Source organism: Dasypus novemcinctus, chromosome 18 (assembly GCF_030445035.2).
Source record: "Dasypus novemcinctus isolate mDasNov1 chromosome 18, mDasNov1.1.hap2, whole genome shotgun sequence".
Lineage (NCBI taxonomy): Eukaryota > Metazoa > Chordata > Mammalia > Cingulata > Dasypodidae > Dasypus > Dasypus novemcinctus.
The window spans coordinates 23,797,043-23,810,533 of NC_080690.1; the positions used below are offsets into that span (position 1 = coordinate 23,797,043).

The 13,491-nt window shown below is 55.2% G+C and overlaps 1 protein-coding gene across 1 annotated transcript in view; it reads right to left on the reverse strand.

The window, feature by feature from the left end:
• Window positions 1-1,561: 1,561 nt before the first annotated feature.
• BEAN1 (brain expressed associated with NEDD4 1) overlaps window positions 1,562-13,491 on the reverse strand; it is a 71,350-nt gene continuing 59,420 nt past the window's right edge. Inside the window, exons 3-5 of the mRNA XM_023589503.2 lie at window positions 9,486-9,743; window positions 4,488-4,638; window positions 1,562-3,673 (exon numbers count right to left, since the gene is read on the reverse strand). Of these exons, the coding sequence (XP_023445271.2) occupies window positions 3,334-3,673; window positions 4,488-4,638; window positions 9,486-9,743 (749 nt within the window). The 3' untranslated portion in view covers window positions 1,562-3,333. The remainder of the gene's footprint in view (window positions 3,674-4,487; window positions 4,639-9,485; window positions 9,744-13,491) is intronic.

Below are 13,491 nucleotides of genomic sequence, written 5' to 3' on the forward strand. Positions count from 1 at the left end.
AGGGAAAGGAGGGAATGAACACCCTCCAAAGAGCAGCCTCCGGGCAATGGCTGCTGGGAGCCGGTGTTCAAATTGCCCGTCTCCCTCGGCCCCCAGGGGAGGGAAAGCAGGCATGTCCCCCCGTCTCCCAGGCAGCTGAGCCCAGGTGCCTACAACAGTGGCTCCGGCACTGGCTTCCTTCCCTTTCCGTTTCACTCCCTGCTGGTGCTCCTGGGACCACGGCCCTAAGAAGCTGCTTGCACCCACACCCCTGTCCCAGGGTCCCGTCCTGTCCCCCTCCAGTTCCCACCATCGCGGGGATGCGACTTCGCCCCCCTGAGGCTGAGCTCTGGTTTCCGGGGTGTTCTTCTAGGCGCTCCTCCTCAGGCTCCTGGCAGAGGGAGGAGCCTGGTCTCCTTGTAGGAGGGCAGAGAAGGACCTCGAGTGTGGTGCCATTGGTGGGGTGTCGTGGATGGAGGAGGCAGGAACCAGACAGTCCCATGGGCTAGCTGGAAGGGCCCTGGTGCGTTTGTAGCCATAGCTGGGGGCCGGCGTGGGGTGGCTTAAGTCGGGGTCAGCGTGTGGCTGGCACGGTCACCTGAAGGCTGATGCATTCATCCCTGGGGAAGCGGGACACAGAACTCGGAGGAGGAGCCACATATAGCGGTGTTGAAGGCAGGAGTGGCGATCTTGCATACAGAGAGGGGCACAGGTGTCAGGCTGTGCTCAGAGAGCAGTGCTGATGTTCCTGAATATGGAATGCCAGAATGGGCTAAACCCCCTGGAACATGCCAAGGGTGAAAGATAAGCCCAGGATTAAAATGACAAGTTCTGTCTACACTCAGTGTCCGAGGCCAGGGGGTTTGAAAGCGGGAGCAGGGACTCCTTTGCGTTGGCCGGCGGCCGCGGGAGCCGGCAGGGGCGGTGTGGGCTGGGAGTGGGGAGGCGGCTCAGGACTGCCCGGCAGCTGGTCCGGCCTGCGCCGGTGCCCCTCCAGCCGCCCCCTCCTGCTGGACCCACCCCACTTTCAGTGCCCTTGAGGGTCTAGGCCAAGGCTCGTGGTCTGGGCTTGAGTTCTAGAGGCTGGGATGGTGAGAGAGGAAAGGAACCAGTCTGTCTTCCCAGACACCAGTGATCAATGTCGCGGCCTTGGGGACAGCACGGAAAGGAAGGGGAGAATTTGGTGGAGGGAGAGCAAATAATTCATATCAGTCTCAGGACAAACTTCCCCTCCCACCACCCTTTCCCTGAGAGTTAGAGGGGGGTGAAAGCTAACTGCTCTTAAAGCAAAATGCACAGTCTCTGATGGCCCAGGAAGCAGGTCCTGAAGTTTATGGCCCATCCTGGTGACACTTAACACTGGCTAAGTCTCAGAAAAACGATGCCATGTTTTAGCTGAGATTAAAACAAAAACAAGAACGATGGTAAATCGCTGTCAGGTCAACAGGAAAACTCCTGGGCTTGGAGGGAGCCTGATCTTGAGAGAACTTAGGAGAGCTCGCTGGAGGCATGTTTGCAGTTTGCTGACCAGTTCCAGATGGCTTGCAACCACTCACTCTTGATAAAATGACTTCTTGCGACATTTTAATCGATATGATATATTTATTTTGAACACAGAAAGGATACATTGTTCCTTGCTCAGCGCCTAGCCCAGGAACAAGGAAAGCTGTTCAGCCCCACCCCTCAGCGTGGAGAAGCAGGGATTTTCACCCCTCTCCCCCACCATTCTAGAGCTGCTGCAGCAGCAGGACTCGTTCCTCAAGAGTCCCATCCCTGGAGTGCACTTCAAAGGCTATACGGTCCAACAGACAGGTATTTTTTGCTTAGAAAACAGTACACCACAAAGGTGGACAGAACTGCTTGTAAACAAGGTCCCTCCCCCAGACGGAGGCAGGAGCCGGAGGATGCGCTCGTGATGCTACAGAACCTGGCGTGTGGCTGCCTTCAGTCCTGCACCAGAAGAAATTCTATTTCTACAGAAAATAAAATTCCGGATTGCCATCCCTGCCACCCCTCTGCTTAAGAAAGGGATTGCTGAATTGTCTTAGCCCTTCATTGGAGGAAATTGCAATGTGGGGGAGAGGAGGACGGAGGGGCGATGCTGTTTAAAGATGGGGACACTAGGTGGGCGGGGGAGGGGGAAGGAGTGTTGGCGGATTCCAGCTCCCTGCTGCTGGCCCTGCCGGCAGGGACGATCCTCAAAGCTGCTTTGCCGCTACCCTCTGGCAGGCCGGATGTGCAGGAGTCACTTCTCTTCCTGCATGGTCTCTGATGGAAATCGCTGGAATTCATGGGCGGAGATCTGAGCCTCTCTGCAACTGGGAAGACCCCACATCTCCCTTTCGGTGGCAGGGCCCTGGCAGGGTGACTGAGACACAACCACTGGTCCTCTCGTGGTGGCGCGGTGGTGTTCCCAGGGCCACCTTTTATTTTGTGTCTGTACACCTGAAGGGGCAAGGCAGGAGGAGCACGCCGGCTCACAAGTGCCAGCTCCCAGGGTGGGCTCCCGCCCGTCTGAGGTCAGGCTAAGATGGTAAGCCAGGCACCTCCTGAGCGAGCGGTCCCTTCTCTGGCTGGGAGCCCGAGCCAGGCAGCACGGCAGCCAGGTCACCAGGAGAAGGCTGGTGGGCTCATTCTCTTCAAAGACCCACAGTCCTGGGCACTGGAAGTGGCTGGACCGACAAGGGAGGCTGTAAGCCATGCCCACCCCCACACCCCCACCCTGTGGCTTGGGGGCGGGGGTTTCTGAGATACCTCCGCTAGCACCACCAGACTGAGGGCACTAGGTCAGGGAGGGGGCAAGGTGGGGAAGAGGGCCTCCGGGTTGTGCCGGAGCCCCCAGCCCCGCACCCCCCCAGCCCATAAGTGGCAGGGCGGTGATGTTGTGGCTCTTCTGCCCTGGAATTGAGAGAGGGACACAGCCCCCGCTGTCACCTCGCTGAGGCCTGTGCCGCCGGGGCGGGGGGCAGGCCGGCAGCTGACCTGGGGTGGCTGAGCAGTTCCCGCAGGCAGAATGGGAATTGGGGCACAGCCTGCTGGGGGAGAGCAGCGGCAAATGGGCCCAGGGCGGCCACGGGGAGAGGGACGAGAAAGCCCCGTGCCCTTCCCACCTCTTCCCCCCGCATGGCCCGTGACCAGCAGGCTCGGGGGCGGGAAGGGAGGAGACAAAGGCTGGGACAGGTTCATTTAAAAAAACGGAACCTTGTGTGTGTGTGGTGGGCCTGTGCGTGTGCAGGTCTACACATACGTGTGCACAGAGGCACACCTGTGTGTGCCAGTGGTGTGTGCGTGAGCCTCGGTGTGCACATGCCCACGTGTGCCTGAGGGCCGGCAGGACCTGGCCGCCGGGGCCGCTCACACGCTCCTCTCTGGGCCCGAGGCGGGGGCCCGGGTGGGGGCGGGGGGGCCCTGCCAGCTCTTTGGCCCCGGTCCCGGCCCCGGCAGTGGCAGCAGGCCGGCCGGGGGGCTGGCCCCGCACACGGCCTCGTAGGGGGGCAGGGTGTCCATGGAGACGGTGCAGAGGCCACCCTGCCCCCGGGGCCTCCGCGCCTGCTGGTGTCGGCCGGGGCTGCGGTCGCTGCCCGCGTCGAGGGCGCCGTCCAGCGCGGGGCAGGAGTCGGTCAGCGAGTAGGGCGGCGGCGCGTCCGTGGGGAGGTACAGCTGAGTGGCCCCGGGCCCCACGCACTCCTCGTAGCTGCAAGGGCAGAGGTGGGCCTTAGGGGCGGATCGGGAGGGGGTCCCCCCCCGGAAGCCACCCTGGCCGTGGAGCAGGGCTGGCCTCGGCCTCGCGGGCTCCCAGGAATCCCCTCTCTCCCCAGAGAGAGCCGCCCAGAAGTGCTGCCTGCTCATCCCACGGGCACTTGGGCGAGTCACTGAACTTCCTGGCCCTCGAGTTCCTGTTTATGCTGCTGCCATGCCTGGAGCACCTCCCACGTCAGCGGCGTGTCGACGCCCTCGAGTGCGTGGGTGGGCGCTGGGTGGGAGCAGCCTCAGGCTGCAGATGCCCCTCGGCCTCGGGCCACCCCTGCGCTGCCCTTCCAGGGTCAGGCCTGTCCCCAGGGGCCTCCCTGAACCCCCTGCTGGCAGGTGCTGCCCACCCCCAGGACCTCTTGAGGGCAGGGGGCAAAGGACCAAGGGTGGTGGGGAGGAGCTGGTCCTCTGTCCAGGGGCTGAGGGGTCTCCTGGCCCTCCCCCTTTGCAGTCCTAACTGTTGGGGGGCCTGCCTGAGGGTGGCTGGCGGGAGAGGACCGAAGTCCCCCAGAGCAGAACTCCCCGGGGGAGACACGGCCACCTGGATGGCCTTGAGTGCGGTTCAGCCTCAATGATCCCTGTCCAGTGGGTGCGACTTGGGCTTTGGGGGTTCACCCTAAGGAGGTGGGGCCTGGACAGCCTGTCCCAAGACTAGGGACTTAATGACCACCAAGCACACTTCTGGCCAGGAGGTGTGAGGACGTGGTCTGGCCCCAGAGCCCTGCCCTCTATGCCCCCTCCCCCCGTGGCCCCCTCACCCTGGTGGAGAATCCGGGTACAGCTCTCGGAGCACCGTGGCATCCACGTCCCCATCGGAGCTGAGGTCCAAGGGCGGGGGCCAGTCCTCGGCGGGGCTGCAGGCGTAGCGCACTCTGCGGCTCGAGCGGCTGTACGTGTGCCCGTCGGACACTGCAGGGAGCAGACCGCCAGCCTGGGCCACGGGCCAGCACCAGGGATACTCCCCACGGGTTGACCTGAGGTCTCGAGTCTCGATCTTCCCACCTGGCCATCACTCATCTTGCCGAGCCCCGGCCCCAGAATGTCAGCACCAAGTCTGTGCTGGGCAAGGGGCCCGGAGAGGAAGCAGAGCTGGCCCGACCGTGGGCGGGGCGGGGAGCTGGCCCTGGGAAATCTCCCCGCTGGGCAGTGTGTCATGAGCTTCGGCAGAGGTAGCACTGGGCTATGGGAGCAGCCTGGAGGTCAGGGAAGGCTTCCTGGGGGAGGGGGTTACCAGAACGGAGTCTTATCTAGAACTTCCCCTTATGCCAGGGGAAGAGGGGGCAGCCAGAAGAGGGGACAGAGCAGCTTGCGCCAAGGAGGGAGATGAGACAGAAGAGCATGGCATCAGTAAAGCATCAAAGTGTGGGGTGGGGCTGGGCATGAAACACAGGGAGAAGACAGGCGGGGAGTGAGGGCTGCAGGGGTCGCTGGGGTCAGGCGCCCCCCTGCCACACCCCTGCCCACCATCCCACCCTTCCCTTAATGGATCTCAAGGGAAAAAGGAGATTATGTGGCGAAATGAATTCTGGGCACTCCACTTGTGCATTCTCCTCTGAGGTTTTTACCACGTACCAGCATCTCAAAAGCTCTGAAAAATCCTGCCTCAATAAGTGTAACAGTATGACATAGTTATGAATTTTAAAAATAGATTTTGGATTGTTTGTAAACTGGTCTGAACCTGGGCATGACTGAGTTATGATTAAGGCTTTGATTGGGCCACATCATTAGGGCGTTGAGTCTCTGCCCCTTGTTGGGTGAGGACTCACAGATAAAAGGCATGGCAAAGGACAGAGTTGAGGGTTTTTGATGTTGGGGTTTGATCTGAAGCCAGAGCCCCAGGGAGAGAGACAGAGCCGTTTGCCTGATAGTCTACAGCTGACCTTGTGGAGGAAACAGAGGAGCTGAGCCCAGAGGAACCCAGGAAGCCTGGACCCTTGCAGACGTTGGCAGCCATGTTGCTCCAAATAGACTTTGGTGAGGGAAGTAACTTAAGCTTTATGCCCTGGTATCTGTAAACTCCTACCCCAAATAAATACCCTTTATAAAAACCAACTGATTACTGGTATTTTGCATCGGCTTGCCTTTGGCTGATTAATACATTAAGAAAGCTGTGCTGGTCCAGCATTTGAGCACAGAATCTCATTTTCTTAGACCGACTAACACTGTGAGGAAATGCTGATGGAGCACAATCCTCTCATGCTCCAGCCGAGGTTCAGAGTGGACCAGCAACTTGCTGGAGGCCACACAGAAAGCCAGTGGTGGGGCCACGGAACAGCTGGGGGGCCGGGCTGCTCATCTTGTAAGTGCGCCCCCTTCCAGCTTCTGACGCATCTGGGGATAGTATGAGCCGTGAAGATGGCCGAGACACGAGGTCTCCCCATTCCCAGCAGGCTCCAGGTGGCCCCTCCCCCCAGGGTGGGGGGCTCGTCTGGGGTGGGCTCACGGCCCCTTTCTGAGGCTGGTACCATGGCTGCCCTCCCTGTCCGACAGATCAGGGCGCTGAGTTTTGGCGCCCCAGACCTGGCCAATGCACACACAGTCCATATAACCCCCGAACTGCTCTTTCCCCTCTCCTAATCTCTTTTCCCCACTCGTGACAGTGGTGAGTGGAAGAATCTGGGCACGAAACTATCTACAGAGACAAGTCTTATTTCCTTCTCTGTTGTTTCTGTTTTGTTTTTTTGTTGTTGTTTGTTTTTTTGAGGTACCAGGGCCAGGGACTGAACAGGGACCTTATATGTGGAAAGCTGGCCCTCAACCACGGAGCCACATCGGCTCCCCTAATTGGTTTTTCATTTGTTTGCTTTTCGTTTGTTTGTTTTTAGGCGACACCAGGACTGAAACTGGGACCTCCCATGTGGGCAGCAGGCGTTCGACTGCTTGAGCCACATCTGCTCCCGTGTATTTTCTACGGTGAACACATATTAATTTTTTCCTGGGAAAAAGGAGTCCAATAACATGCTGTAAAAAGGAATGGAAAGAAGATTCGTCTCCCTTTGGGGCACCAGCTGGAGGGTAAGACTTTCTGAGAGAACTTTTAGAAGAAACTCAGGTGAAAGAGTGAGCACAGCCAGAGCTGCTGGCTCCGGGGGGGTGGGCACGACCTGCAGGGCAGGAGGCTGTGGCGTCGTCACCCAGGGTGTCCCCGAGGGAAGTTAAGGCTCTTTCCTGGATCTGAGTGGGGGTCTCTGGGGGTGAGGGCTCAGAGCTGACAGGGCTGAATCAAACTGCGGTTCACACTCTCTCCCTGGACTAGTTTTTCTTGATCCCGGAGGCTGAGGACCTTGGGGAAACTGAGGCTGCCCTGAAGTGCTGATGTGGCTCAGAGGCCAGTCTTTGACGACTAAAGTCTGTCCCACACATCCAAGGGGCAGAGCCACTAAGGAAGAACCGGAACCCCTTCCCTCCCCCTTAAACTCCCCAAATTCCTTTTCTATCCCCTTTCCTCTCCTGACTTCCATGTCAGCAGACCCGGGCAGCCCAGGACCTGAGCAGCCCCCCTTTCCGCCATGTGCAAGGGGAAATCTCCCCATCCTCTTCACCGAAGTTAAGAAATACCTGGGTTCGCTGTTTAACCCACACCCAAGCAGGCCCCAGAAGAGGATGTGCCTGCTGGGTGCGCCGCCTTAAGCCCTGGGTCCCCATCCCCTCCTTTCACCCTCACCACAGCCTGTGTGAGAAGCACCATGGTTACCTGCCTGCTCACAGCCACGAAACAGAGACGCGAGCCCCCTGGTGGCTCCCAGCGGCACGGGCTCCACCCCCTCAAGCTCCGTCCAGGTGGTGCCACGCAGTGGTTAGCGCGCGCCCTGCTTGGGCTGCCCGGGTTCAAATCTGGGATGCACCCCTTGCTGGCTGGTTACCTATGCGCCCCAACCTCAACTTCCTCATCTTTAAATGGGGATGATGATTAAAAGTAGCCACCGCAGGGCCGTCATGAGGATGAAACGAGGTCATGCAGAAAAAGCATGGGGCACACGGTCAGCACGTCTTCCCCCACGGCCACCACTGACAGGCTTCCGTTTGCTAGTTTCAGGTGCCCCGGAGTTGCTGCAAGGTGGCACTTTCCCTAATCACTATTCAGTGAACTCTAGGTGGTAAAAGAGGAGACGAAATGTCACAAGCCTGCTGGTTGATCAGGGTGGGCTGGGGAGTGGGTGGGGGAGGGCTGTGCATTGCAGGCCTCCAGGTCCAGGCTAATCAGATCTAATTTAATCTGTTTTTTCTTTTCTCTTTTTTTCTTGTCACTTAGTCGACAGTGTGAATGGTGCCTCCTGGAGCTATGTGGCCCCCAGGTCTGCTTTCCTTTCTCTGCCGGGATGAATGGCTCAGACTGCAGTGCAGGCACCTGTGAGGAGGGGTCTCACCCCTTCCTACCATTGAAAAGTGTCTGGGGAGAAGTGGACTTGACCCAGTGGTTAGGGCGTCCGTCTACCACATGGGAGGTCCGCAGTTCAAACCCTGGGCCTCCTTGACCCGTGTGGAGCTGGCCCATGCGCAGTGCTGATGCGCGCAAGGAGTGCCCTGCCATGCAGGGGTGACCCCGCGTAGGGGAGCCCCACACGCAAGGAGTGCGCCCTGTAAGAAGAGCCACCCAGCACGAAAGAAGGTGCAGCCTGCCCAGGAATGGTGCCTCCCACATGGAGAGCTGACACAACAAGAGGACGCAACAAAAGAAACACAGATTCCCGTGCCTCTGACAACAACAGAAGTGGACAAAGAAGAACACGTGGCAAATAGACACAGAGAGCAGACAACTGGGGTGGGGGGGGGAAGGGGAGAGAAATAAATAAATCAATAAATCTTAAAAAAAAAAGTGTCTGGGAATCAAATGCAAATGAGTTCCCTCCTGCTGCTTTTAGACACCTGAGCCCTTTCAGGACCAAGACAAGTCAGGGGATGCATTCCGAAAAAAGTTCAAGGCATTCCAGTCAGAGGGACACTCTGGGACTGGGTACCCCATGTGTTAGCCATCAACTCTGTGTAGGGGTGATCCTCATAATTGCGAGACCCTCAAATTAATTGTGTTTGCACTTTGCAAGCTCCTCTAGTGATAGATTCATTCACTCGTCACTCATTCCATCCATCATCCATTACTCATTCATATACTCACATATCCCATCTAATCTCCTTACCTAGCCATCCTTCTATCCTCCATCTATCCATCTCTCCATCCATCCACCCACTCATCCCTCCCAATCCACCAATCTATCACCCCATTCATCCAAACCCCATCTCACTCACCCATCCTTCATCCATCCATTCCCCACTCCCACCCACTCATCCGTCTCTTCATCTGTCCACCCACTTACCCACCCAATTTATCTACCTTTCCATCTCCTCAACCCCTACCCATCCATTCCCCTACCAGTCCATCCCCCATCCAACTCTCCATCCATCCACCCATTCACAACCTCTCGTCCACCTCCATCCATCCATCCATCCATCCAGGCACCAGCTTAGACCAGCTGCTGGTACAGCCTGGACCAACAGTGGCTGGGGCTGGGGTGCAGCACCAAGCTCTCCCCCTGGCCTTCAGCCTCACCTGAGTTCTTCTCTTGACAAAGGTGCCTGTCATGCCACCAAGAACTTCTTGGTGGGCACCTGTGAGCTTTTCCCGACTCTTCCAAGATCTCTAGGATGTCTTCCCTGACCACCCTGTTCCACCCATGGCAGAGCTGCCATCTCCTTGATGCCTCCTGGGTTGTGATCACTATAGGATGGGGGTCCCGGGCCCCAGGTGGACGGCAGCTCACCGTGGCCATGCTCGTACTCTCGGTGGCGGCGCCGGTGCCGGTGGTGGCGGCGGTGGTGGCGGCGGCGGTGGCGGTGCCTCTGGAGCCGGGCCTGCCTGTCCCGGCGGATGCTACCCACAATGATAGTGATGCAGGAGAGGAGGATGACCACGCCGATAACTGCACTCGCCACCAGCACAGGGGAGACGAGCAGATGGCTGTGCTCCGAACTCTCTGAGAATGTGGGGTAGAAGTAGCTGGTGCGGTTGTATCGCGCTACTGTGGACACAGAGAAGACACTCAGCTGGGGCTCCTGTCCTAGACACATTCTCTCCCTCAACCCCTGCTGGCCTGTGAGCTACTGATCCCTAAATAAATGGAGGGTCATCTGGGGTCAGACCCACGGACCCTATGCTGGCTGCTCCTACCAGGGAAGAGGAGAGCAGACCTCCTCCCCCTGCCTGCAGGTGCTCAACTAATCCCAGGTAGGGACAGGGAAGCTCAGAGAGAGCAAGGGACTTACTCAAAGTCACACAGCCAATTAGTGGCAGAACTGAGGCTTGAACTCAAGACTCTAAGTGGGATATGTGGGAGTACTGGACATTGTATATATGAATTACTGTGATCTAAAACTTTTGTGAAGATAAGCTTAATAATTAGGGGAAAAAAAGAAAAAGATAGGATGTAGACACTGAGGAAAAGATGGAAGTAGTTGCTTTGCCAATTTGCATACAGGGCAACACTTATTGCAGTGATGGAAGGCAAAATATCAAAAACAAAGCTTTTGCATTTAAAAATTTTTTGATACCCCAATTTATTTTTACCTTAATTTTTCTAAATTAATATGTATTCTATATCTAACCTTTAAACTCATCACTATATTCCATTTTACTATTAATGGAACCTGGCAATATAATGGGCTTCACTTTTGAAGAAGTTTTGGATCACAGAGAGGTTCAACAATGGCAGGGGAGGAATACTGGTGTGGGATGTTATTGACATGGGACACATGGTTGGCAGGGAGTTCTCCAGGGCATATATCCAGGGTACATAAAAATGTTGGGATATTTTCATAGTGGTTACAATTAAAATCAACTGAGGGAGTGCTGAGTTCGTAGCCAGGGGAGCTCTATCACAGTCCCTAAAGGAACAGCAACAATTCCCCAAGTGCAATGGCAAAGACCAAAAAAGAAGGAAGGTCCAACAATGAGCCCTTGATACTAATGGCTTTGCTTGTGAGCCTGTGCATCTGAAATAAGAACAAGGCCCAGAGCTGCAGAATGCCTAAGAGTTACCTCCTGAGAGCCTCCGTGTTGCTCAAATGTGGCCAGTATCGAAGCCAAACTCAGCATGTAAATGAGTTGCCTTCCCCCCAGCATGGGACTTGACTCCCGGGGATGAGCCTCCCTGGCGCTGAGGGATTACTACCAAGTACCAGCTGATGATGTAACTGAAAAATGATCTTGAATAAAAGGGTCAACTCAGACCAACAGAATATCTCAATCTACATATAATACCAGGAATTAAAAATGTTTTTTGACCTGAATAAAAGGGGGAAATGGGAAGGACAAATGAGTTTATATGGCTGTGAGACTCCAAAAAGAACTGGGAGGTTATCAGAGGGGTTGCCTTTATGCACACCTGAGCAGAGTCCCAGAGACTGATAAAGTAGATACAACCCCAGGTATTGGTTCTTCTGAGGGCTACAGAGACCCACAGGTTCTATGGTCATGGCAGATGGAATTCAGTGCCATCTCAGTTGGCCCTACTTTGGAGTTTGTGTTTCTGTGTGCTGGAGCTGGACTTAAATATGATCTTTGTTCACAAGTCTCTCCTGATACTTTTACTGGAACTGTAGTTGTTGCTGGGGTTTAATGTATACCCAGGGGACCTGAATCTCTGGGCTGACCATGTGATAGCCAGGCCCTGAGCCTCAACAGACTTGCAACTCCTACACTCTGGTTTATTGGACTTACCCCACTCATCTAACATGGAGGTGAAGAAGGTCAACCACCACACCAGGGAGCCAAGAGTGCCTACAACTGAAAGCAGGAGAATTGCATCCAGCAACCATGTGGAATCTAAGCCCCCTCTTGATATAGATGTGGGGTGGACACAACCATTCTAAGGTCCACAGGATGGAGGAATAGAGTATGGATTAGAGTGGACTTACTGATACTCTATTCATGAACTATTGTGATTAGTAATCGAAGAAAATGTGGCATTGGTGTGGAGAAAGTGGCCATGGTAGCTGCTGGGGATAGGGAGTGGGAGGAAGAGATGTGATGTGGGGGTGTTTTCAGGACTTGGGGTTGTCCTGGGTGGTGCTGCAGGGCCAGTTACTGGACACTGTATGTCCTCCCATGGCCCACTGGGTGGACTGTGGGAGAGTGTGGGCTATGATGTGGACCACTGACCATGATGTGCAGCGGTGCTCAGAGATGTATTCACCAAATGCAATGAATGTCTCATGATGATTGAGGAGGTTGTTATAGGGGGAGGATTGGGGTGAGGGGGGTGGGGGGTATATGTGGACCTCATATTTTTTTAATGTAACATTAAAAAAAAAATAAAGACAAAAAAAAAAAAAAAGACCCTAAGTGCCAGATACATGCTTCTTGACCATGAGAGCTCAAGAAAGACCTTCCTGGGCACCTTGGACATGAGGTTGAAAGGTCAACATGACTTTACCAAGGTCTTGAAAAGGGTCAAGGGATGCACAAGGGGAGGGAGATGAGAACCAAATGTGCTAGCCTTTGTCACTTGCCTCCCGCCTTGAGGGCCGAATCTTATCCAGGAGGCTCCAGTGCAGGGAAACCAGGCAGATCCAGGGAGTGGGCAGCCTCTGACCCAGACATGTTGTAGGGGTTGGGTCAGAGCAGGAAGAGCTGTCTAGAGAAGGTGAGCCTAAGTGACCTTGGAGGGTTAGGAAGAGTTAGCTAAGGGAGGGAGGGGAGGCATGGAAGTGTGGGAGGGACTTGCAGGAAGGAGTCAGTTATTCCATGACAGAGCCAAGCTTGAACCCAGGTCTGGGCTTCCAAGTCCACTGCTAACTCCCCTGTGTCCCCTGTCCCAGGCACAAGTTTGACCTCTGGGTAGCATCAGGGAGCCAGTTTCAGACACTCCTCAATCCATAAGGGTAGGGGCAGGAAATATAGGGATGTCATATATTCTAGACATAAATTACAAGTTTCTAATGAGATGTATGATTTGCAAACAACTCCCATTCTGTGGGTTGTCTTTTCCCTTTCTTGATGGTGTCCTTTGAAGCACAGAGTTTTTTTTTTTATTTTTTTAAATTTTTTTAAAATTTATTTATTTATTTTTTTAAATTACATTATGAAAAATATGAGGTCCCATTCAACCCCACCGCCCCCGCCCCCCACTCCCCCCACAGCAACACTCTCTCCCATCATCATGACACATCCATTGCACCTGGTAAGTTCATCTCTGACCATCACTGCACCCCATAGTCAATGGTCCACATCATAGCCCAGACTCTCTCACGTTCCATCCAGTGGGCCCTGGGGGGATCTATAATGTCCCGTAATTGTCCGTGAAGCATTATCCAGGACAACTCCACGTCCCGAAAACGCCTCCACATCTCATCTCTTCCTCCCGTTCCCCACACCCAGCAGCCACCATGGCTACCGTTCCCACACCCATTCCACATTTTCTCTGTGGACATTGGATTGGTTGTGTCCATTGCACATCTATGTCAAGTGAGGGCTTAGATTCCATATGGGTACTGGATGCACTCCTCCCTCTTCCAGTTGTAGACACTCTAGGCTCCATGTTGTGGTGGTTGACCTTCTTCAACTCCATGTTAGCTGAGTGGAGTAAGTCCAATAAATCAAAGTGTAGGAGCTGAAGTCTGTTGAGGCTCTGGGCCTGGGTGTCATATTATCAGTCCAGAGATTCAAATCCCCTACATATATCTTAAACCCAGCACCGACTACAATTCCAATAAAGTAGCATGCAAGTCTTGTGAAAAGAGATCCCCTCTGAGTCCAATTCCATCACGCAG